Source organism: Haliotis rufescens, unplaced genomic scaffold, assembly GCF_023055435.1.
Source record: "Haliotis rufescens isolate VD_foot unplaced genomic scaffold, xgHalRufe1.0.p SCAF_55, whole genome shotgun sequence".
NCBI lineage: Eukaryota > Metazoa > Mollusca > Gastropoda > Lepetellida > Haliotidae > Haliotis > Haliotis rufescens.
In genome coordinates, this window is record NW_025964279.1 from 2954034 (window position 1) to 2980741 (window position 26708).

General features: G+C 45.4%; 1 protein-coding gene across 4 annotated transcripts in view; it reads left to right on the plus strand.

Annotated features, from left to right (window-relative positions):
- LOC124116371 overlaps positions 1–26708 on the plus strand; it is a 173231-nt gene that overhangs the window by 126655 nt on the left and 19868 nt on the right. For all 4 annotated transcript variants that reach the window (XR_007218571.1, XM_046477682.2, XM_046477681.2 and 1 more), the window contains exon 3: positions 13046–13153. Coding sequence is in view for 3 of the 4 variants with exons in the window: in XM_046477682.2 (XP_046333638.1) it covers positions 13046–13153 (108 nt within the window). In the remaining variant the exon portion in view is untranslated. The remainder of the gene's footprint in view (positions 1–13045; positions 13154–26708) is intronic.

The following is a 26708-nucleotide window of genomic DNA, read 5'->3' on the forward strand; positions in this document are numbered from 1 at the left end:
TCTATGGTCTGATGTCAGCTCTATGGTCTGATGTCAGCTCTATGGTCTGATGTCGGCTCTATGGTCTGATGTCGGCTCTATGGTCTGATGTCGGCTCTATGGTCTGATGTCAGCTCTATGGTCTGATGTCAGCTCTATGGTCTGATGTTGACTCAATTGTCTGATCTCAGCTATAGTCTGATGTCGGCTCTATGGTCTGATGTCAGCTCTATGGTCTGATGTCAGCTCTATGGTCTGATGTCGGCTCTATGGTCTGATGTCAGCTCTATGGTCTGATGTCGGCTCTATGGTCTGATGTCGGCTCTATGGTCTGATGTCAGCTCTATGGTCTGATGTCGGCTCTATGGTCTGATGTCAGCTCTATGGTCTGATGTCGGCTCTATGTTCTGTTGTCTGCTCTATTGCCTGATGTCGGCTCTATCGTCTGATGTCGGCTCTATGGTCTGATGTCGGCTCTATGGTCTTATGTCGGCTCTATGGTCTGGTGTCGGCTCTATGGCCTGATGTCGGCTCTATGGTCTGATGTCAGCTCTATGGTCTGGTGTCGGCTCTATAGTCTGATGTCGGCTCTATAGTCAGATGTCGGCTCTATGGCCTGATGTCGGCTCTATCGTCTGATGTCGGCTCTATCGTCTGATGTCTGCTCTATGGTCTGATGTCTGCTCTATTGCCTGATGTCGGCTCTATCGTCTGATGTCGGCTCTATGATCTGATGTCGGCTCTATGGCCTGATGTCGGCTCTATGGCCTGATGTCGGCTCTATGGTCTGGTGTCGGCTCTATGATCTAATGTCGGCTCTGTGATCTGATGTCGGCTCTGTGATCTGATGTCGGCTCTGTGATCTGATGTCGTCTCTATGGCCTGATGTCGGCTCTATGGCCTGATGTCGGCTCTATGATCTGATGTCGGCTCTATGATCTGATGTCGGCTCTGTGATCTGATGTGGCATGATGTCGGCTCTATGGTCTGATGTCGGCTCTATGGTCTGATGTCGGCTCTATGATCTGATGTCGGCTCTATGGTCTGATGTCGGCTCTATGGTCTGATGTCGGCTCTATGGTCTGATGTCGGCTCTATGGTCTGATGTCAGCTCTATGGTCTGATGTCAGCTCTATGGTCTGATGTTGACTCAATTGTCTGATGTCGGCTCTATGATCTGATGTCGGCTCTATGGTCTGATGTCGGCTCTATGGTCTGATGTCGGCTCTATGGTCTGATGTCAGCTCTATGGTCTGATGTCGGCTCTATGGTCTGATGTCAGCTCTATGGTCTGATGTCGGCTCTATGGTCTGATGTCAGCTCTATGGTCTGATGTCGGCTCTATGTTCTGTTGTCTGCTCTATTGCCTGATGTCGGCTCTATCGTCTGATGTCGGCTCTATCGTCTGATGTCGGCTCTATGGTCTGATGTCGGCTCTATGGTCTTATGTCGGCTGTATGGTCTGGTGTCGGCTCTATGGCCTGATGTCAGCTCTATGGTCTGATGTCAGCTCTATGGTCTGGTGTCGGCTCTATGGTCTGATGTCTGCTCTATTGCCTGATGTCGGCTCTATCGTCTGATGTCGGCTCTATGATCTGATGTCGGCTCTATGGCCTGATGTCGGCTCTATGGCCTGATGTCGGCTCTATCGTCTGATGTCGGCTCTATCGTCTGATGTCGGCTCTATGGTCTGATGTCTGCTCTATTGCCTGATGTCGGCTCTATCGTCTGATGTCGGCTCTATGATCTGATGTCGGCTCTATGGCCTGATGTCGGCTCTATGGCCTGATGTCGGCTCTATGGTCTGGTGTCGGCTCTATGATCTAATGTCGGCTCTGTGATCTGATGTCGGCTCTGTGATCTGATGTCGGCTCTGTGATCTGATGTCGGCTCTGTGATCTGATGTCGGCTCTGTGATCTGATGTCGTCTCTATGGCCTGATGTCGGCTCTATGGCCTGATGTCGGCTCTATGATCTGATGTCGGCTCTATGATCTGATGTCGGCTCTGTGATCTGATGTGGCATGATGTCGGCTCTATGGTCTGATGTCGGCTCTATGGTCTGATGTCGGCTCTATGATCTGATGTCGGCTCTATGGCCTGATGTCGGCTCTATCGTCTGATTCCGGCTCTTTGGTCTGATGTCGTCTGAATGGTCTGATGTCAGCTTTATGGTCTGATGTCAGCTTTATGGTCTGATGAGATCTATGGTCTGATGTCGGCTGCATGGACTGAAGTCTGTTCTATGTTCTAATGTCGATTCCAACGTCTGATTCCGGTTCCATTGTCTTATGTCGGCTCTATGGCCTGATGTCTGATGCTATGGTCTGATGTCGGCGCTCCGCCAGTCTCTTACGAAAGATAACCAGACACATTCACGAAGGCACCCAGGAAGGCCTCCCTCACCAATGCACCTGACAGAAACACAAAAGAGTTATTTGGTATTCCTCGCCCTTCACCCAAAGGCCTCCCCCCCACCCCCCCCACCCCCCCCCACCCCCCCACCCCCCCACCCCCCCCCCCACACACACACACACAGACACACACATACACACACACACCTCCCCGACACACACGTTTAAGACTAAGTCCAAATTGTTTCTATGGAACCGAGCAAAGTAGAAATGCCAAAAGTTCCCCGACAATCCAGTTTCACCCGTTATAACACCAACATGTCCTGATTCTGTGTTTATTGGTTTTTCATTTTACCGGAACCGTTCCAACCATTGGGACTATTCCTGACAGGCGCCGCGAGGATATATAATATTTACACACGACAGTGTATCACACAGAAGTAACAACAGTACATTCATTCGGCCAATCTACCCACTGATTGAAGAATGTGACTGGATTAATTTTGCAAGCCTGCGTGAGAATGAGCAAGTATTGTGGAAGCCGTCAGCCATGACAGTGTCGCACGTCGCAATCTCACTGGAACATGTATATTCCGCGCTTGATTGCCTGCTTGCGTTTATTACAGATATCCGTCCGCAGTTGTTCCCACGATATAGTCCCGCTGCACGAACGTATCCCTCGGATAAGTGATTGTTAATTACATGTAATGTCAAGCGGCGGTTAATTACCAACGATTTTGGGATAATTAAGATGTTTACATGTGATCTATTGCTTGTGAGTTTGTGTACAGGCACTTGACAACGTCAACAAAGGAGTGCGGGTCGTAAATGCACGGATATGTTCGTGTGTGACGAATAAGCCAAGACGGAGTCATTGTCTCTGTACATGCTCCTGTGTGTATAATAACAATAATAATGATGATGATGATGATGATGATGATGATAATAATGGCCCAGACTCAGTTTTTCAAGGAGAGGCTTTCTGAACGACCACTGCATCGAGTTAATGTGCAGTGTGTTGGGAAGATCAGCAATCCTGCAGAGTCCTTCGCTTGGATGAAGTCGTCTGGCCTGAAAAGTGAAACTGAAGGCCTTCTGTTTGCTGCTCAAGATCAGTCACTTCCCACTCGAAACCGTCAATGTGTGATTTTGCATCAAAATGTGAATATGAAATGTAGATTATGTAATGAATTTAATGAGACTGTCCAACACATTGTCAGCGGATGCCCAGCTTTGGCACAAACACAGTATCTTAAACGACATGATGGTGTAGCTCGATCATTTTATTACCGTCTTCGCAATACTTGTGGTTTTGACACAGAGGTCCACCCATGGTACGACCCGGAATATGTAGAGGGCGTCATGGAAAATGATATATGCAAAATTGTTTCGAATAGGCCCATTTACAGTCTTAGACGTATCCAGGCCAACAAACCTGATCTTGACCTTTTCGATAAATCCAATGAAAACATTTATATCATTGAATTTTATGTCCCCTTTGACACTAATGTGAACAATCTGACAAATATGCGGACCTCGCTTTCGAAGTACCCAAGCATCCCAAGTAACAAATTGTCCGACTCCCTATTGTTCTCGGTGCCTTAGGTTTGGTACCTCAAAATCTGTTGACTGACATTGGGAGAGTACCTGGGTTTACTACCAGAAATACAGCCCTTCTGACAATCTGGGTAATGCAGAAGGCTGCAGTAATGGGGAGTCTTCACATTCTCCGAAAAGTTCTGAGTGGGCTTGACTAGGCAGCGTTTCCTGGGAGAAGTCCCATTCGCTGTCTGGGCTGCGTGTAGAGGGAGGGGGCAAGGGCCCTGAGCTGATGATGAGACTAACCCGCCCAAATCCTCTTTGCTGCATTTTTTATTTTAATCTGTAAATAATAATAAACAAATGTCTGTAAAATTATTTTCGGACATGTCCATCAATATCTGGTGTGTCCACTATGTGGGTTCGAATCCTGGTTTGCCCCGATTATGTTCCTAGGTTTGTTAGCACCATACCCGTGCTCGTGGGTTTCACCGAAGTGGTAAACGTCTGAGACCTGCATCACTTCGGGCTTTCCTCCCACATTAAGCTGACACGCCGTGATACAACTGTAATACTGTTAAAAGCGGCGTTAAACCCAACTCACTCACTCACTTGTTTTGTTCGTTGTTAAGGCCGCACGGTGGGATACGATGACATGCATCAACCAAGTCGGCGAACCTGAACACCCGATCCCGTCAGTCGCCTCTTACTTCTTGTAGTTGTTGGATGTAACAGGACGTATCTTTCCACGAAGTAATGAAGTTAGCACGCAACACATGCACGTGGTAGCAGCTGTGTGAAGCTGCTGGTACTAGTCCGGTCTCTTTTCGGTTTGATAGTGCTGGATTATCCGACAAATCATATTTCACTGAGCGTAACAGGCACAATAACAATGAAAATCAGTGATGACACCAGGTGTTCGCGAAAAGACTAAGCGTGTCCACCTTTCGTGTAGAGAATGGGAATTCCCTGGAGTCGTATTTATGACGTAGTTTAGGTCATCCAGCCCTTGGGTATCTCTCACTGACTTCCTTTAACAGAACGTGAGACTCATATTTAGTTATTGTCGTTGAGTCAATGGATATTCGTCAAGTATATATTAGTTTTCATCCAAGGATGGTGTGACTGTATAATGTATACTGTTGCTGTTCTATATTCAACCCACTCGGTCACGACTATCATCGCTGTCTATTGACTACAGAGTCGGCCATATGTTACATCGGAGCTGTGTTAACTGCATTATTGGGCGTTGTCAGGGTAAATTATATCTGCCTTTGGTGACACGTGGCCAAGTGTATTATAAACTCAGTTTTAATTGCACAGTCGTGTTTAGGGGTTAAATAAAGTATGTTTATGCAGTTAGTTATATGCATGACTGTGCACACAGCACTGAAAGACCTCCGTTTTATGAGCTCCACTGAAAGACCTCCGTTTTTTTAGTTCCACTCAATGACCTCCGTTTTAATTAGTTCCAATCACTGTTTTTTTCCACCAATGTCACACTGTCCTTTGTGTCCTTTTGGCAAAATCAAAAAAGGGAATCAGACTTTTACTTGAAATTGTGTTGAAACTTCACATTACACAAAGCAACAACAATAAAACCTAAAACCACAACCACAGGTTCCTGCCACACCTAAGGGACGCAACTCAATGTTTTTCGTCGCCTTATGCCAGTTCCCGACACTAATCCAGCCATATCATGTTTGAGATTTGGTCTTGACTCTCGTCACGCATCTCGCAAGTCAGATTTTTATATTAGAAGAAGAAGTTTATTCGGTACTAAAGGCCGCATGGCCAAGAGTACATAACTGAGATAAACGTTTGCACAGGGACAGGTGGGACGACTATTATACTATCTCAATACAATATTTATGATACATTATACAGGCAGATTTCTTTTAAGAAATATAGCAATATATGTAATTAGCTTAACATTTTTTGTTGCTACTAGTTGATTAAATGTTGCTCGTGATGGATACTGGTAATAGTAGTTTGGGATGTAGAGCTTTCTGATTTCCATATAAAATGGAAAAAAGCTGAAAGGAAATGTTTTTCATCTTCAGTTATATTATGATTACATTTCTTGCACTTAAGTAAATCAGTATTGACTTTGTCATCGTAACGAAAACATTTGTTTTGGCTTAAACGTCGGAATTTAAATAATATGCGGATAAGATCCTTGTTTGGACATAACTCCATAATATATTTCTCTGGTTCGAGTACAGACTTATATCCAGAATAATGTTTAAAAAATGATCATGATGAAGAAATAATTGAAGAAATAATTTTAGCATGCCAATTCTGAATCTCTGTCTTAATTTACATCTTTGCTTAAATTATTGTATAACATTTGATATGCTACCACTCTTGTTCGATCGAAACATACGTAAATCCGGTTTTTAATAGCAGCAAAGGAACATGCGTTTTACACGCCTTTGACCAAATTAATCTGGATGTGAAGACAATTCCTGGATATTTTTGTGGGATACTTCTTTCATATGTTTCCCATCAAAAGTCCATTTTTCTGTATTTCTTAGGTATCCGCGATTTCTGAAAACAACAATACATGACTTCTTTAGGTTAACTTTGTAAGATCTTCAGGCCCACAAAACATGCAACAGAGAGGTACGAACACAGGACGTTCAATTGACAAGGACAACAACGAGACTGATTACAATCCCGCGTCACAGTCTTTGATTCCACGTGCAGGCACACACTGCTGTTGGCATTCGTCACCACTCGCCCCTTTCCGTCACCTGCAATAAGACTCGTCCCCCTATCGATGAATGTTATGTGCGAAAATGCGACAAACCAATCAGAATGCGCGTATGATTTCAAGTTCTTCGTCAAAGAATCCCTTAGAAATAATTTTTGATTTTACATATGTCTTGCATCTAAAAATATACCAAAGACACAGTTAAATGTGTTCAATCATATTGTATAATTCCGCACGTCCCGATTTGCTTTAAATTGCATTTGAAATATATATAATATATGGGGAAAATGTGTGAACCATTACGCAACGAGTTGACAATTGTTTTAGGTATGCCCGTTTGCGTTAAGACGGAACCCGGTCGCAAAAATGGCCACGAGAGGGGCACGAGTCGCTAATCGGCTTGCTAATCGGCTCGTGAGTTTGTCACGAATGTGCTGTTGGGCACCGTTGCGTTTGGGCGAAGCTGTCCAACACCGGAACAACCTCAGAACTTCCAGGCCCCATTTTTTACAATAACCTTTCAACAGATCAAGTTTTCTTTGTAGGCCTATTACATTGTCATTACTCAATGTTACGTCATCTGCAAATATTAGCAGTATGATATCGTTTAGTACATATCTGACTTTATCTATCAACCGAGACATGTCTCAAGCATCGTGCACCATCCTTCCGACTCCGACATGATAGTAATTAAATGACACGTCAAGTTTTACAGCAGGACACATGCGTGACGTTCGACTCTGTCACTAATGGTGCTGTGTTTCTTTGCGACTGACATATATGATTGAAACTAAGTTGCGCTGCACGAATCTATTAAATATTGAAACAAGCGAGTCACATACATAGCACACATAGATCACGTTGGGCTGAGCGCATGTACAAGGCCGTGTCATATTATGAGGATAACGGTATTTTTCAGGGCATTATCATCTGCAGAAGCCCGCGATCTTCCGACGAAGGAGGGCAGTTGAAAAGACCAAGGGCTTCTACAAATGATACTGCCCTGAAAAATAGCGCTACCGTTATTTTAGCCAAAATGGATAGAATAAAAAATTAATAAACATTTACTGCAATCAACACACAACGAATGTCACACTCTCCTACCCAGAGTTCCTCACAACAGGCGTGATAATGGCCCGTCGTCAAGCTATTGCTCACTCACTCACACAACCCACCATCCAAACTCACTCACTCAACCACCACCCACCCAGCCATTCAGCCACTCACTCACTCAACCGGGGGTGGTGGGGCAGCCCTCAATTTAAAGTGTTCGCTCGTCACACCAAAGACCCGGGTTCGATTCCCCACATGGGTACAATGTGTGAAGCCAATTTCTGGTGTCCCCCCGCCGTGATATTGCTGGAATATTGATAAAAGCGCTTGGTGACTTGGTTGAATACGTGTCGTACCCCGATAAAGTGCGACGTTGACCATTTTGCCAACCCCTGGTTTGTCTGATCCAGACCATTTCTGATGTCCCCCCGCCGTGATATTGCTGGAATATTTCTAAAACAGGCGTAAAATCATACTCACTCATCACACATCCCCACACAACACACCAATCACTCACACATCAATAAACCACTCTCAGTCACTCGCAACATCACTCGATCACTCACTCGCGTGGATATTTATGTGTGGTGTGTAACATGAGCTCCTGTGTCGGAACAAGAGGAAAACACAACGTCGAGGTCGGGGACCTGTTCCCGGATGATGGATGTCGGTGAGACTGTCCTCCGACAGAGACCATCGCATCTCTGATCCATCTCCTCCCACACGCTGTCGTAGATTACCATACTTAACACATGTGTCTACGTATACCCAGCGATACACACTGGGCCACACACACACACACTGATGCAAACTACTCGCATGAAGTGTGCACATGTATTTGGAAGCACGAGCGTTCATTACTTGACAGGTGCATTCCGGGATAACAGTTTGTAATAATAGAACTTATTAATTAGGATCACTGATTAATCAACCATTTTTTCAGATATGAAACACTTATTTTAGTAAATATATGTTAAGCTTAATATTTACTTATGTAGGGACTGTGGGGTAGCCTAGTGGTTAAAGTGTTCGCTCGGCACGCCGATGACCCATATTCGAATCCCCTTATGGGTACAATGTGTGAAGCCCGTTTCTGGTGTCCCCCGCCGTGATATTGCTGGAATATTGCTGAAAGCGTTTAGTGTCAATCACTGGTTTGTGTGGTCCAGATTTGAGTATTAACAGGCTCACTGTACGACTGCCACTACTACTACTACTACTACTACTACTACCACTACTACTACCACTACTACTACTACTACTACTACTACTACTACTACTACTGTCACTACAACTACTGGAATAGTGCTGAGAGCGGCGTTGAACATCAAACAAACTACTACTACTACATGTACTACTACTACTACTACTACTGCTACTATTACTACTGCTACTACTACTACTACTACTACTACTACTATTACCACCACCACCAACACTGCCACTACCACAACTACCAACACTGACGAAGACCCGGGTTCGATTCCCGACATGGGTACAATGTGTGAAGCCCATTTCTGGTGTCCCCCGCCGTGATATTGCTGGAATATTGCTAAAAACGGCGTAAAGCCATACTCACTCACTCACCAACACTGCCTGACCCGTGAAGATCCGGATCGATGCTCATGATGTCAATCACCGGATTGTCTGGTCCAGGCTCGATTGTTTACAGACCGCCGTCATACAGCTGTAATCTTGCTGAGTGTGGCGTTAAACAACAAACAATCAAACAAAACAAACAAACCAACACTGCCATTTCTTCGTTTGTTTACAGACCGCCGTCATACAGCTGTAATCTTGCTGAGTGTGGCGTTAAACAACAAACAATCAAACAAAACAAACAAACCAACACTGCCATTTCTTCTACTGCTACTACTACTTCTACTACTACTACTACTACTACTACTACTACTTCTACTACTACTACTACTACTACTACTACTACTGCTACAGCTAAATCTATCACTGCCATTTTAGCACGACCTGTTCAGATCAGCATGGAATGTATGTTATGTGTACGCGTGTGTCTGTGCGGTAATCAATGAGCGGAAACCAAGCGCCAAAAACTGACAGAACGTGACCATCACGCGTGTCCGCCTCCTGCTGGACCCTAATCCGACACGAGTTGTCGGCCCTTGTAACGGATTATATTTTAACGTGCAACATATGTAGTAATTACAATGACGGGCAAAAATACCGAGTTTGTTTTTCATGTATTTGAAAAATTGAAAGAACTGTTGTTGGTTTTGTCCATTTAACCATCACTCATTCCTGCATTAGTTGGCTTGGTGATTTCGGTCCCCTGTATCCCTTCTATATCATCAGACCGCCTCCGTGGTCTAGTGGTAGAGCGTCCGCCCGGAGAGCGGAAGCTCCGGGGTTCGATCCCCGGCCGCGTCATACGTTAAAATATGGTACTTGTCTGGCGCTCGGCATTAAGGGTCTCAAACAAGGACTGGTCGGCTCGGAGTCAGTATACTGTGTCTGAGTGGGGTATTCATGTTAAACTGCAGCATGGTATCTCTGTGAGCTAGCATGGCATCAGTCCGGACTAGTACAAGCAGCCACACAAACACACACAAACGTACATGCACGTCGCTATATAAGTGCAATAATCTTGGACGCGACGTTAAACCCCATTTCACCTCACCTCATTTTGGTGATTTTGTGTAAAAATAAATTTGTTCAATGATACATGATTGAATTTGCAACCACATGACCCCTGCCATGTTAAAAAAAGTAAATTTGTGCCGAAAAGAACAAAGTTATTTGTACTTCAAGGATAAGATATCTACAATATCCATCAGCAGTTGTCTATTATTCAAATTTATTATTTTTTAATTCTTAAAGTTATATTTATCAACATAATACCATGTAGAAGTATTCTTTGTGTGTGTGTGCTAGCTACGCGCTGATACCATTAATGTTTTGGACCCGTGAAGATCCGGGGTAGAATAGGTCTTCAGCAACCCATGCTTGCCGTAAAAAGCGACTATGCTTGTCGTAAGAGGTGGGATCGTGTGGTCAGGCACGCTGACTTGGGTTATACATGTCATCGATCCCAATTGCGTGGAACGATGCTCATGATATTAATCACTGGATTGTCTGGTCCAGACTCGATTATTTACAGACCGCCGTCATGTAGCTGGAATATTGCTGAGTGCGGCGTTAAACAACAAATCAACCAACCAACCAACCATCATTAATGTTTTGGATACAACATCGCTTACTTAAGATATTTTCATTTGAAAATCAAACATATGGTAAAATCAACTGGGGGGTATAGTTTTTTTGCCAATCTGTATTATGACAGTGTTGAGTGGTATTTAGGAGCTGAAGTATTTACGAAGACAAAGTTGACTGATAGCTAGCGGCGTTAAACAACACATAAACAAACAAACACCCAAACAAACAAACAAACAAACAATGAAAGGAAGAGCCGAACATGTCTTCATTCTTCAGGATGTCCATTGTGTTCAGCGAGCAATTTATTTTATTTGTAAAAGTATTAGAAAGTAAAATAACTTGTAAAAAACTCCTAAACGGTCGGTCTCCAAGTAGGTTGTCAAATATAAAGCTCAAGCCGATGTGTTGTCGAGCGGCTATATTTAGCAGTGCATACGTGGGGTACGGTGGGGTAGCCTTGTGGTTAAAGCCTTCGCTCGTCAAAGACCCGGGTTGGATTCCCTACATGGGTACAATAATATGTTTGAGGCCCATTCCTGGTGTACCCCGCCGTCATATTACCAGAGTATTGCTAATGCGGCGTAAAACCATAGTATAACACTCACTGGATGCATGGGTTTAACCAAACTGATAAACGTCTGAGACCTGCATCACTTCGGGCTTTCCTCCCACATTAAGCTGACGCGTGATATAACTGGGATACTGTTAAAGCAGCGTTAAACCCAACTCACTCATTATGTAACCCCCCCCCCCCCCCCCCCCCCCCCCCACCCCCCCCAACCCTCCCTTCCCACTCTTCTTTGCCGTCATATAGCTGGAATATTGCTGAGTGTGGCGTTAAACAACAAACAAACAAACACCCACGATGTACATGGTGATACCAGATGCGCCCGTAAAATCCCTTAAATGTTCACGTTGTACGCTACATTCCGCCCCAGGAGACGTCACGTTACTTGTGGCCTTGCCGTGATTCTGACCGGTTGAACGAATCCCTACATGCTGAGTCTATATTAATACCACCTCACTGAAAATACATTTCAGAAACACGGATTAGATCGTGATAATCATTCGTATTGTTCTTGAATGGTGGAATGATTGCTCAGTGGTCTGAAGCGCTGCAATTTAATGGACAGGATTGCGTCCATTAGTCGGGCAAGGACACGCTGGTGTTAGGTTCGAAACCCAGAGCAATTTATGATCCTTGGTTCTGAATAGTATACCCATGCTCTTGCTTTTTCCTTATATGGTCTTTCCTTAATTGGGTCTTTCCTCCCATGGAGGCACGGGGGCCCAGTCGTGTGAGGCAGCTGCGATTCGCTGTGCAGAGTTGCGTCCCTTTGGCACGCCAGGAACCTATGATTGTGGGTTCGAGTCCTGGTTCGCTCCGATTATGTTTCTAGGCTTGTCAGCACCATACCCGTGCTCGTGGGTTTCAACGAAGTGGTAAACGTCCGAGACCTGTATCACTTCGGGCTTTCCTCCCGCATTAAGCTGATACGCCGTGATATAACTGGAATACTGTTAAAAGCGGCGTTAAACCAGACTCACTCACTCACTCCAAATGTAGAACTTCAAACATATCTAAAGGATGACAAGTCCGATGCTTTACTTCAATAAATAAACACACATCTAAATATAACCTAAATTTAAATACTGGTTTATCATCGGTCATTCGATGGGGCTGAATTCGAAACAATGGCGATGTAATGTGATATAACTCACTCACCTATTTGACGAAACACCACCTTCGTACAAATTAAGACAGTTCATGTTAGAATCGACGTAGTAAGTTTCTTTCGTTTAAGGAGATAAAAACTAATGTGGACACTGTGTGAATCCGCGTAGCGTTGCGGATGTTAGCAAACTGTGCACACCAGTTTTATCGTTTATAACTCCACTAAAAAAAGGAGGCTATTGAAGTTAGTTCTTTAAATAAATAAGTCAATAATGATAAAATCGCTGACTGCTTATTTATTCTGTACAAAACAACAACCTGTAGACAGCAGTACGAAATCGGTGACCTCGTTCAGTGTAATATTGTGACACAAGCCCCGCCCACTCCATTAACCAATCAGGAAATTGCAGTCCATTAATGGGCGTGGCCTAATTGATTGTTTTGGGTGAGCCAATCAAATTGAGATGGAATCACTTGTAATATATGTATTACAATATGACAGCATTTGTGGACATTTTGTGATAAATACTCTTGTTCCTTTCAGCGCACAGTGTCTTGAATTTGTCAATATACGAAGGATTATGGGTGAACTGCACACATTCCTCCAATGCAACATCACCAGATTTTATATGCAATGCAACGAGCGGAAGAGGTGAGTTTGTTTCAATATTACCCTGAGGGTAGGATAATAGGGAACATTAATTTAACTGATTATTACTGATTATTATTATGATGTGTTTCATTGTTTTCATTGTTTGAGAAGAGGCCAATATCTAAGTGACGTCATAATTGAAGATGACGTTTGTTGTGACGTCGTTCCGATAATAGAGGAACAACTGCCTTGATATCTTGATGTCTTGATGAGTTTAGGGCGTTGGGGTAGCCTGATGGTTAACCCTCTGGATGCCGAGTTTTTATTCTGACGCACATTTTCCTAAGATCTGTAAAGTAGAGGCGCTTGTATTTGCGTATTTACCAAAACATCCTGAACGATTCTAGGGTTATCGGAAACGTTTTGGAATGTTCATTGTTGATTTAATAGTGTGTGAGTGAGTGAGTATGGTTTTACGCCGCTTTTAGCAATATTCCAGCAAAATCACGGCGGGGGACACCAGAAATGGGCTTCACACATTGTACCCATGTCGGGAATCGAACCCAGGTCTTCGGCGTGACGAGCGAACGCTTTAACCACAGGGCTACCCGACCGCCCCGGTTATTTAATAAAAGACAGATACACGTGATCACTAATATGCTATTTGTGAAAATCATTTCTCCGAATAAATATCCGAAATGTAGATTTTTAAAAATGTTGTAAATAACGCCGTGAATGGTTATTTAGAAATGTGTAAATAATGGCGACATGTACGATGTACCTAATTTTCAGCGGTCATTTTCAGTAATGTTGCTATGCCTAAAATGGCAGTGGATGAGATCAGGAACACGGAATTTCCCACAAAATTCAAAACTGTTAAGTATGTTTGTGTGCGTGATGTTTGTTGAATTTTATTCGACTTCAAAGTGAGGGTTGAAGAGGAGGGATATAAATACCCCGCTGGCATCCAGTGGGTAAAGCTTTCGCTCGTCACGCCGAAGACCCGGGTTCGATTCCTCACATGGGTACAATGTGTGAAGCCCAATTTTGGTGTCTCCCCTGGCTTGATATTGCTGGAAAAGTAGCGGCGTAAAACCATACTCACTCACTGTTCCGGGCGAGTAAACATTCTCTGCGCCGTTAAATGTAACGTTAACGGATCTCGGCCGACTGAAGTACCTGAAACAGACATAAAATATTCACGTAAATCCATTCCACTCTCGCGACAACAACCGTCTTCAGTGAAGCACCGTTTATCCAGACCGTAACGTTCCCATTGATTTGTATGTGTCCGGAATAACGAGCTTTATAAAGCGTAAAATCGGTGACATGAAGGCGCTCCAACAGAACCGTCCGCCGGACAAACCAAGTTTCGTTGTAAAGAAATATTAACGCCTTTACCAGCAATAATGATTCGTTGATCCGAATGGTTTTTTTCGACTAAAATATGGGTAAAATTCATTGATACCACGTTAATATCTTTGTTTGTTTGTTGTTTAACGCACACTCAGCAATATTCTATCTATAAGACAATCCAGTGATTGATATTATGAACATTGATCCACACAATTGGGATACGATGACATGCATGAACCAAGTCAGCGATCCTGACCACCCGATCCCGTTTATCGCTACCTGCAACATGCATGGGTTGATGAAGACCTATTCTAACCCAGATATTTATATCTTCAAGTTGCTTGTAGTCATACATTTTAGGAATGGTCGTAGCTAGTTGTTATATCTGTTTGTCTTTGCGTGCTTACCCTGCATATTCGGCGTTCAACAAGCTAGGACGATGCTGACTTGCCAATGGGAGGGTTTATGTGCTGTGATTGGTTATTTAACTGTCGTGATAATAGAAAATCAATACTATCTGTGTCACGGAGGTCAACGTCGTGCATCAAGTTCACAAGAGGTGATGTCTGATCAATACAACCTGTTGGGAATACAAGTTTCAGTGCCCAATGGGTTTCTAGCCATGTGTATTCTGGGTAGAGTAGGTTTCAGTGCCCCATGAGTGTCGAGCCATGTGTATTCTGGGTAGAGTAGGTTTCAGTGCCCTATGAGTGTCTATCCATGTGTATTCTGGGTAGAGTAGATTTCAGCGCCCTATGAGTGTCTAGCCATGTGTTTTCTGGGTAGAGTAGGTTTCAGTGCCCCATGAGTGTCTAGCCTTGTGTTTTCTGGGTAGAGTAGGTTTCAGTGCCAAATGAGTGTCTAGCCATGTGTATTCTGGGTAGAGTAGGTTTCAGTGCCCCATGAGTGTCTAGCCATGTGTATTCTGGGTAGAGTAGGTTTCAGTGCCCTATGCGTGTCTAGCCTTGTGTATTCTGGGTAGAGTAGGTTTCAGTGCCCTATGAGTGTCTATCCATGTGTATTCTGGGTAGAGTAGGTTTCAGTGCCCTATGAGTGTCTATCCATGTGTATTCTGGGTAGAGTAGGTTTCAGTGCCCAATGAGTGTCTATCCATGTGTATTCTGGGTAGAGTAGGTTTCAGTGCCCTATGAGTGTCTATCCATGTGTATTCTGGGTAGAGTAGGTTTCAGTGCCCAATGAGTGTCTAGCCATGTGTATTCTGGGTAGAGTAGGTTTCAGTGCCCTATAAGTGTCTATCCATGTGTATTCTGGGTAGAGTAGGTTTCAGTGCCCCATGAGTGTCTATCCATGTGTATTCTGGGTAGAGAAGGTTTCAGTGCCCCACTAGTGTCTAGCCATGTGAGGGGCGGTCGGGTAGCCTAGTGGTTAAAGCGTTCGCTCGTCACGCCGAAGACCCGGGTTCGATTCCCGACATGGATACTATGTGTGAAGCCCATTTCTGGTGTCCCCCGCCGTGATATTGCTGGAATATTGCTAAAAGCGGCGTAAAACCACACTCACTCACTCACTCTAGCCATGTGTATTCTGGGTAGATTAGGTTTCAGTGCCCCATGAGTGTCTAGCCATGTGTATTCTGGGTAGAGTTGGTTTCAGTGCCCAATGAGTGTCTAGCCATGTGTATTCTGGGTAGAGTAGGTTTCAGTGCCCCATGAGTGTCTAGTCTTGTGTGTTATGTGTAGAGTAGGTTTCAGTGCCCAATGAGTGTCTATCCATGTGTATTCTGGGTAGAGTAGGTTTCAGTGCCCCATGAGTGTCTAGCCTTGTGTATTCTGGGTAGAGTAGGTTTCAGTGCTCTATGCGTGTCTAGCCATGTGTATTCTGGGTAGAGTAGGTTTCAGTGCCCTATGAGTGTCTATCCATGTGTATTCTGGGTAGAGTAGGTTTCAGTGCCCAATGAGTGTCTATCCATGTGTATTCTGGGTAGAGTAGGTTTCAGTGCCCTATGAGTGTCTATCCATGTGTATTCTGGGTAGAGTAGGTTTCAGTGCCAAATGAGTGTCTATCCATGTGTATTCTGGGTAGAGTAGGTTTCAGTGCCCTATGAGTGTCTATCCATGTGTATTCTGGGTAGAGTAGGTTTCAGTGCCCAATGAGTGTCTATCCATGTGTATTCTGGGTAGAGTAGGTTTCAGTGCCCTATGAGTGTCTATCCATGTGTATTCTGGGTAGAGTAGGTTTCAGTGCCCTATGAGTGTCTATCCATGTGTATTCTGGGTAGAGTAGGTTTCAGTGCCCTATGAGTGTCTATCCATGTGTATTCTGGGTAGAGTAGGTTTCAGTGCCCAATGAGTGTCTAGCCATGTGTATTCTGGGTAGAGTAGGTTTCAGTGCCCTATGAGTGTCTATCCATGTGTATTCTGGGTAGAGTAGGTTTCAGTGCCCCATGAGTGTCTATCCATGTGTATTCTGGGTAGAGAAGGTTTCAGTGCCCCACTAGTGTCTAGCCATGTGAGGGGCGGTCGGGTAGCCTAGTGGTTAAAGCGTTCGCTCGTCACGCCGAAGACCCGGGTTCGATTCCCGACATGGATACAATGTGTGAAGCCCATTTCTGGTGTCCCCCGCCGTGATATTGCTGGAATATTGCTTAAAGCGGCGTAAAACCACACTCACTCACTCACTCTAGCCATGTGTATTCTGGGTAGATTAGGTTTCAGTGCCCCATGAGTGTCTAGCCATGTGTATTCTGGGTAGAGTAGGTTTCAGTGCCCAATGAGTGTCTAGCCATGTGTATTCTGGGTAGAGTAGGTTTCAGTGCCCTATGAGTGTCTATCCATGTGTATTCTGGGTAGAGTAGGTTTCAGTGCCCTATGAGTGTCTATCCATGTGTATTCTGGGTAGAGTAGGTTTCAGTGCCCCATGAGTGTCTAGCCATGTGTATTCTGGGTAGAGAAGGTTTCAGTGCCCCATGAGTGTCTAGCCATGTGTATTCTGGGTAGAGTAGGTTTCAGTGCCCCATGAGTGTCTATCCATGTGTATTCTGGGTAGAGTAGGTTTCAGTGCCCCATGAATGTCTAGCCATGTGTATTCTGGGTAGAGTAGGTTTCAGTGCCCCATGAGTGTCTAGCCATGTGTATTCTGGGTAGAGTAGGTTTCAGTGCCCCATGAGTGTCTAGCCTAGTGTGTTATGGGTAGAGTAGGTTTCAGTGCCCCATGAGTGTCTAGCCTTGTGTGTTCTGGGTAGAGAAGGTTTCAGTGCCCTATGAGTGTCTATCCATGTGTATTCTGGGCAGAGTAGGTTTCAGTGCCCCATGAGTGTCTAGCCATGTGCATTCTGGGTAGAGAAGGTTTCAGTGCCCTATGAGTGTCTAGCCATATGTATTCTGGGTAGAGTAGGTTTCAGTGCCCAATGAGTGTCTAGCCATGTGTATTCTGGGTAGAGTAGGTTTCAGTGCCCTATGAGTGTCTAGCCATGTGTATTCTGGGTAGAGTAGGTTTCAGTGCCCCATGAGTGTCAAGCCATGTGTATTCTGGGTAGAGTAGGTTTCAGTGCCCTATGAGTGTCCAGCCATGTGTATTCTAGGTAGGCTAGGTTTCAGTGCGCCGTGACATTGCTGGAATATTGTAAAAAGGGGCGTAAAACCATCCTCACTGTCATGGTAGATTGTAGTGTCAATGGGATTGGCGTCCACTGTTGCCATCAGAAGATCTGGCAGTCAGGTTAAGTGACTTGGCTGGCCGTGTATCATTGTACACTGACAGCGAGTGACGCTTGCCATGCGGCCAACTCCTGATCCCTCTGACACGGACAAAAACAACTCATCAGTGATGCTGACATTATCAGTCATCGTCATGAAACCAAGCACATCCCCAAACACAAGCCCGCTATCTCATGCATTTATTCATGCATTTATTCATGCACATTGAGTTGATATTTCCCAACTGGCCCTTCCAAATATTTCCAAGTTTCTGCAATATCGCGAGGAATCAGTGTTTATTTTCCACTTGGTAATATAATATACAGCTCAAAAGAGGTTAAAGAACACCCGATTCGTTCAGAAGACTGTAGTTAATCTGGCATAACTGGCGGCTACTGCAACACATCCTAATTGTGGGTGTTCTTTAAATTGTTTTGTGTAGTATATATATCCCCGGCAACCCATGGATGTCGTCAGTCTGTCCGCGAAAATGATATTTCACACCTCATGAAGTACTATAAAATACCTGTGCCCTAATGAAACATCGTGACTGATTGTGTTAACCCACACCACACTCACTTACTTGTTGAAGAATAGAATAATATGGTGATTCGGTGTCCGTTATGGCTGCTGACTGAAAACGGTATTTTGCTGTATGACTTCTGCCTGGTGATTTGGCTTAGTTAACATATTACCTACCTCTGATGGCCCCACACTGTTTGACCCACCTCTGATGGCCCCACACTGTTTGACCCTCCTCTGATGGCCCCATACTGTTTGACCCTCCTCTGATGGCCCCACACTGTTTGTCTCTCATCTGATGGCCCCACACTGTTTGACCCTCCTCTGATGGCCCCACACTGTTTGACCCTCCTCTGATGGCCCCACACTGTTTGTCTCTCATCTGATGGCCCCACACTGTTTGACCCTCCTCTGATGGCCCCACACTGTTTGACCCTCCTCTGATGGCCCCACACTGTTTGTCTCTCCTCTGATGGCCCCACACTGTTTGTCTCTCCTCTGATGGCCCCACACTGTTTGACCCTCCTCTGATGGCCCCATACTGTTTGACCCTCCTCTGATGGCCCCACACTGTTTGTCTCTCATCTGATGGCCCCACACTGTTTGACTCTCCTCTGATGGCACCACACTGTTTGCCCCCACCTCAGATGGCCCCGCGCTGTTTGACCCTCCTCTGATGGCACCACACTGTTTGACCCTCCTCTGATGGCTTCCTACAGTTTGCCCCGCCTCTGATGGCACCACACTGTTTGTCTCTCCTCTGATGGCACCACTCTGTTTGTCCCTCCTCTGATGGCTTCCTACAGTTTGCCCCGCCTCTGATGGCACCACACTGTTTTCCCCCACCTCAGATGTCTCCACACTGTTTGTCCCACCTCTAATGGTCCCATACCATTTGACTCGACTCTGCCGGCTCAATACTGTTTGCCCCACGTCTGATGGCTCCACACTGTTTGCCCCATCTCTGATGGCTCCATACTGTTGGACCCACCTGAACGCTCCACATTATTTGTCCCACCTCTGATGGCTCCATACTGTTTGTCATACTTCTAATGGTCCCATACTATTTGACCCACCTCTGCCGGCTTCATACTGTTTGCCCCACCTCTGATGGCTCCACATTATTTGCCCCAACTCTGCCGGCTCCACACTGTTTGTCCCATCTCTGATGGCTCCATACTGTTTGCCCCATCTCTGATGGCTCCACATTATTTTCCCCACCTCTGCTGGTTTTACACTGTTTGCCCCACCTCTGATGGCCCCACATTATTTGCCCCATCTCTGCTGGTTTTACACTGTTTGCCCCATCTCTGATGGCTCCACATTATTTGCCCAACCTCTGCTGGTTTTACACTGTTTGCCCCATCTCTGATGGCTCCACATTATTTGCCCAACCTCTGCTGGTTTTACACTGTTTGCCCCATCTCTGATGGCTCCACATTATTTGCCCAACCTCTGCTGGTTTTACACTGTTTGCCCCACCTCTGATGGCCCCACATTATTTGCCCCACCTCTGCTGGTTTTACACTGTTTGCCCCACCTCTGATGGCCCCACATTATTTGCCGCACCTCCGATGGCCCCACATTATTTGCCCCACCTCTGCTGGTTTTACAGTTTGCCCTGCCTCTAATGGCTCCAGATTCGACAGCAGGCAGCAGGCCCTCGTGACATACCATTGGCGATAAGGTGATACCCCATCAAATCACTAATTCACTGCTAATATATCAAAGCCGAAGCAGTAGACGTTGAAGAAATCGTGCAACATCAATGGAAGGTTTAATATTGATCGTGAAATTCAGGATTGTTCGTTGAAGGCGGAATTGATTTAACGCTCGAGCAAATAGCGAGTTGGTATTGTAAGGTTATAGATTTTGTATTAATCAGATAAATCATCTTTAGAACTTCGAGAATCATTCCCTTCATTGACCAAGAAGGGTTCCCTGTTCGTCTTGTACACGAAAACTGGGTACGATGATGTAGTGTACATCCTTATTCAATTCACAGAACAACATTTATTTTTTGCGCTTTCATTACAAGAAAATGAACAGTATACATTTCTCAAAGTAAAATCGATTCTCTCTGTAGACGGTCTATGGACGAAAGCATGATATCAAAATCCGGAAGTTTTGCAACAATCCACATAGCCAGTGTGTCTACCATGGTGGCGTCTTTATTAATACACAGACTAAATGATCAATAACGTTACTCTTCTGACGAATGTCGTATCTATTGTGGTCTTATTGGTATGCGTACATGCGCCATTATCTAATTCTATGCAGAGCGAGCGTGGTTTCTATTCATTAGATGCTTAGATACAATCCGAAGCAGACACACATTGACCTCGGCTCAGAAATGTCTTGTTTCCCGTGGGCACCTCTGATAATATCCACGTAAATAATTGACGCCAAGCCTACCCAGAGAAGTTGCAACCCAACGCGACTCGGCTACTGTGTGACAAGCAGGCAATCAATGCTGCCTCATTCAAGCACCGGATTCAAACGAATTGCCAGAGATTGGGATGCTACAGCCAGGCTCCGCAGCGACATCAGTTAACAGCCGTGGCGTGAGCGGGTATCAGAGCAGGGGGACTTGTGTTCAGGGTCGCGAGGTAGTTGAGGAGAAGCACCTCAATCGTCCACAGGTGGAATCGGAACACTATGACAGCCACGGTCTGACCTTTCTGTTGTCCACTCGCATCACGAACACCAGTGTCGCAGAATAGCATGTGTCAGTGTTGCCTCTAACAGTTTCAGTTGAACATGAAAAATTTCCTTAAATTCAAGACTCGCCAAAACAGTGCGGACCTTCGAAAATTTGGGGAGGAGTACTATTTGAGAGAAGCAAAGCTTTGGAGACCTTTCCGTCTGTTCGGGGTATTTGCTACAGTGTCCGCCATGGCTTTCATTCTTGCGGCGATCCTCAGCTCTCACTGGATTGCGGGTAAAGGTAAGTCTATTTGAACAATTATTCCTTAATTATTTTAGTGCAAACTAAAATTGCAGTTTTATTGTGATGTAATATTTCGAAAAAAATCGTTTGGCTGAAAATCTGTCTTTGGATAACACTGAAAGTGTGATGGAGGGGAAAGCCTTTGTTTTGTCATAACAATCGGTCCGCGAGCCTATACGGGAGGCCTCCTTTATCATCAAATCGTGCACACGTAAACCAAAGCCGGTTTTATTTTACCCCCTTGGCGTTAAGTAAGGTCGGGGGGATCGTTACCAGGTATTGACGGAACACTAATGATGTATTTGTTGCCGTGAATCTATTATAATAATGAACCGACAGACACATCTTGGATCAATACCTCGTGAACTCAACATAGTATCAGTGTTGTACGGCCTAGCTAAATCTGACTTGGGCACGGCTCTCAGCCCAACGCGGACCGAAACACCGTTGACTAAAACCCCCACAGGACCTTCTCATTAACCTACCGCTCAGGGACCCGTAACCTTAACACGTCCGAGCTCCATACGGTTACCAATGGTGATACCACGCACACCAATGTGTTCCTAAAAATATCAATCGTACAAATTGATTTTGAAATTAACAATTTAGATTATATAATTGTAAGATTAAGCTTAAAAACGATTTGGGGATCATGTGTTGCCGTTGATTATTAATCATCATATGATACTGTCATTGGAGATCTGGCTCGTGGTCACATGGTCTTCAGAATACATTGCAATAATTCCTAACTAAATGTGTTTTGCAAACCGTGACGTCACAACCCTTAGGCGAGGGCACCGTGTTGTAGATTCCGAAACACTATCAGTGTTTGTGCGTTTACTATTTGGTAAAAAACGCACGATCGGGGCTCCCAGTGAAGAACGTTTGGCCCTTATCGTGGACGCGTAACAGATTCCGATGTTATTGATAAGAGCGATGACGGACCTTGTATTACATCAATATGGGAAATAGTTCTGTAATACCGCAACAGAATAAATAATCTCGCATTGAATTTGAAACATCCCCACTCAGCTTCCAGGGATTGTTATCCAGTTCGACCTTGACCTTACTAAAACAGAGCAAACCGGCGCTGCCGTGTCGCCATGGTAACCCGGCGATTGATTGATTTATGTGCGAATAATGTCGCACAACAGCCATTTGAGACTCGATCAGATTTTCCAATGTTAATCCTCGTTCAAGGGTGGGTTGGAAGAAGGCTTAGCCCAGATCGGGCATAATACTTTAATATGATGCGTCCTGCCTTGAGGAAGAGGAAGGCTGACTGTCATAAATCTCGCAGGTTATATAGACTGTAATACATCTCCGGCGAATGTCGCCATCCCGTGTTCATACATCTAAATTACATCATTACAAGCCATTATGGCAGAATCGGAGGCGCGCCAGGCCGAATTTCATGAATCGATTCACGTAATAAGCCAATTACATGCATGTTTTCTTCAAGAGTTGGGCTGGTCGCGAAGAGACTCGATGATTGTCGGATTAATGAGAAAACCATAGAGAACGTATTTTATCTGTTTGGCGAAAACACTGAGACGCAAGTCTAACAGTTGATGCGTTGTGCACTCGGGAATCTAGATGGACGTTGGAAGCGCGTTGGAATCGATATTTCGGCTTCAGACAACATTTCATATGATTCGTGTCGTGGCGTTAGACGTTTCGTGACAAGATCGGCCTTCCCTGCCCAGCTTTATGAAGTCCTGACTGTTGCTTTCCGCGAAGTGTACAGCTGCTGAAAATTCCTCTCGGCTCGGGTGTCATTATGTGGAATCAACTGGTGTTGATGTCCCCCATTGTCTTCCAATGTTCATGCCATGAGGGATGCTGAGAACCCCGTATCAGGAGCGTGATATGGCTGAGGGTTGTGTGATATGGCTAAGGGGTGTATGATATGGCTAAGGGGTGTGTGATATAGTTGAGAATGTGTGATATGGCTGAGGTTGTGTGATATGGCTGAGGGGTGTGTGATATGGCTGAGGGTTGTGTGATATGGCTGAGGGTTGTGTGATATGGCTGAGGGTTTTGTGAAATGGCTGAGGGTTGTGTGATATGGCTGAGGGTTGTGTGATATGGCTGAGGGGTGTGTGATACGACCGATGGGTGTGTGATATGGCTGAGGGGTGTGTGATATGGATGAGGGATGTGTGATATTGCTGAGGGTTGTGTGATATGGCTGAGGGATGTGAAATATGGCTGAGGGGTGTGTGATATGGCTGAGAGGTGTGTGATATGGCTGAGGGGTGTGTGGGGCGGTCGGGTAGCCTAGTGGGAAAAGCGTTCGCTCGTCACGCCGAAGACCCGGGTTCGATTCCCGACATGGGTACAATGTGTGAAGCCCATTTCTGGTGTCCCCCGCCGTGATATTGCTGGAATATTGCTAAAAGCGGCGTAAAACCATACTAACTCACTCACTCACTGAGGGGTGTGTGGTATGACTGAGGGATGTATGATATGGATGAGGATGTGTGATAAAGCTGAGGAGTGTGTGTGATATGGCTGAGGTTTGTGTGATATGGATGAGGTTTGTGTGATATGGCTGAGGGTTATGTGATATAGCTGAGGAGTGTGTGATGTGCATGAGGGTTATGTGATATGGCTGAGGGTTGTGTGATATAGCTGAGAGATGTGTGATATAGCTGAGGGATGTGTGATATAGCTGAGGGATGTGTGATATAGCTGAGGGATGTGTGATATAGCTGAGGGGTGTGTGATATAGCTGAGGCATGTGTGATATAGCTGAGGGATGTGTGATGTAGCTGAGGGATGTGTGATGTAGCTGAGGGATGTGTGATATAGCTGAGGGGTGTGTGATATGGCTGAGGGATGTGTGATATAGCTGAGGGGTGTGTGATGTGACTGAGGGTTATGTGATATGGCTGAGGGGTGTGTGATATAGCTGAGGGATGTGTGATATAGCTGAGGGGTGTGTGATGTGGCTGAGGGTTATGTGATATGGCTGAGGGGTGTGTGATATAGCTGACGGATGTGTGATGAAGCTGAGGGATGTGTGATATAGCTGAGGGGTGTGTGATATGGCTGAGGGTTGTGTGATATAGCTGAGGGGTGTGTGATATAGCTGAGGGATGTGTGATATGTCTGAGGGGTGTGTGATATACCTGAGGGTTGTGTGATATGGCTGAGGGTTGTGTGATGTGGCTGAGTGGTGTGAGATATAGCTGAGGGATGTGTGATATGGCTGAGGGGTGTGTGATATTGCTGAGGGGTGTGTGATGTGGCTGAGGGGTGTGTGATATAGCTGAGGGATGTGTGATATGGCTGAGGGTTGTGTGATGTGACTGAGGGTCGTGTGATATGGCTGAGGGTTGTGTGATATTGATGAGGGGTGTGTGATATGGCTGAGGGTTTTGTGATATTGATGAGGATATGTGATATGGCTGAGGGATGTGTGATATGGATGAGGGTTGTGTGATATGGCTGAGGGTTGTGTGATATTGATGAGGATGTGTGATATGGCTGAGGGATGTGTGATATGGCTGACGGAAGTGTGATATGGCTGAGGGGTGTGTGATATAGCTGAGGGTTGTGTGATATGGCTGAGGGTTGTGTGATATGGCTGAGTGGTGTGTGATATAGCTGAGTGGTGTGTGATATAGCTGAGGGATCTGTGATATGGCTGAGGGGTGTGTGATATAGCTGAGGGTTGTGTGATGTGGCTGAGGGGTGTGTGATATAGCTGAGGGATGTGTGATATGGCTAAGGGGTGTATGATATGGCTAAGGGGTGTGTGATATAGTTGAGAATGTGTGATATGGCTGAGGTTGTGTGATATGGCTGAGGGGTGTGTGATATGGCTGAGGGTTGTGTGATATGGCTGAGGGTTGTGTGATATGGCTGAGGGTTTTGTGAAATGGCTGAGGGTTGTGTGATATGGCTGAGGGTTGTGTGATATGGCTGAGGGGTGTGTGATACGACCGATGGGTGTGTGATATGGCTGAGGGGTGTGTGATATGGATGAGGGTTGTGTGATATGGATGAGGGATGTGTGATATTGCTGAGGGTTGTGTGATATGGCTGAGGGATGTGAAATATGGCTGAGGGGTGTGTGATATGGCTGAGAGGTGTGTGATATGGCTGAGGGGTGTGTGGGGCGGTCGGGTAGCCTAGTGGGAAAAGCGTTCGCTCGTCACGCCGAAGACCCGGGTTCGATTCCCGACATGGGTACAATGTGTGAAGCCCATTTCTGGTGTCCCCCGCCGTGATATTGCTGGAATATTGCTAAAAGCGGCGTAAAACCATACTAACTCACTCACTCACTGAGGGGTGTGTGGTATGACTGAGGGATGTATGATATGGATGAGGATGTGTGATAAAGCTGAGGAGTGTGTGTGATATGGCTGAGGTTTGTGTGATATGGATGAGGTTTGTGTGATATGGCTGAGGGTTATGTGATATAGCTGAGGAGTGTGTGATGTGCATGAGGGTTATGTGATATGGCTGAGGGTTGTGTGATATAGCTGAGAGATGTGTGATATAGCTGAGGGATGTGTGATATAGCTGAGGGATGTGTGATATAGCTGAGGGATGTGTGATATAGCTGAGGGGTGTGTGATATAGCTGAGGCATGTGTGATATAGCTGAGGGATGTGTGATGTAGCTGAGGGATGTGTGATGTAGCTGAGGGATGTGTGATATAGCTGAGGGGTGTGTGATATGGCTGAGGGATGTGTGATATAGCTGAGGGGTGTGTGATGTGACTGAGGGTTATGTGATATGGCTGAGGGGTGTGTGATATAGCTGAGGGATGTGTGATATAGCTGAGGGGTGTGTGATGTGGCTGAGGGTTATGTGATATGGCTGAGGGGTGTGTGATATAGCTGACGGATGTGTGATGAAGCTGAGGGATGTGTGATATAGCTGAGGGGTGTGTGATATGGCTGAGGGTTGTGTGATATAGCTGAGGGGTGTGTGATATAGCTGAGGGATGTGTGATATGTCTGAGGGGTGTGTGATATACCTGAGGGTTGTGTGATATGGCTGAGGGTTGTGTGATGTGGCTGAGTGGTGTGAGATATAGCTGAGGGATGTGTGATATGGCTGAGGGGTGTGTGATATTGCTGAGGGGTGTGTGATGTGGCTGAGGGGTGTGTGATAT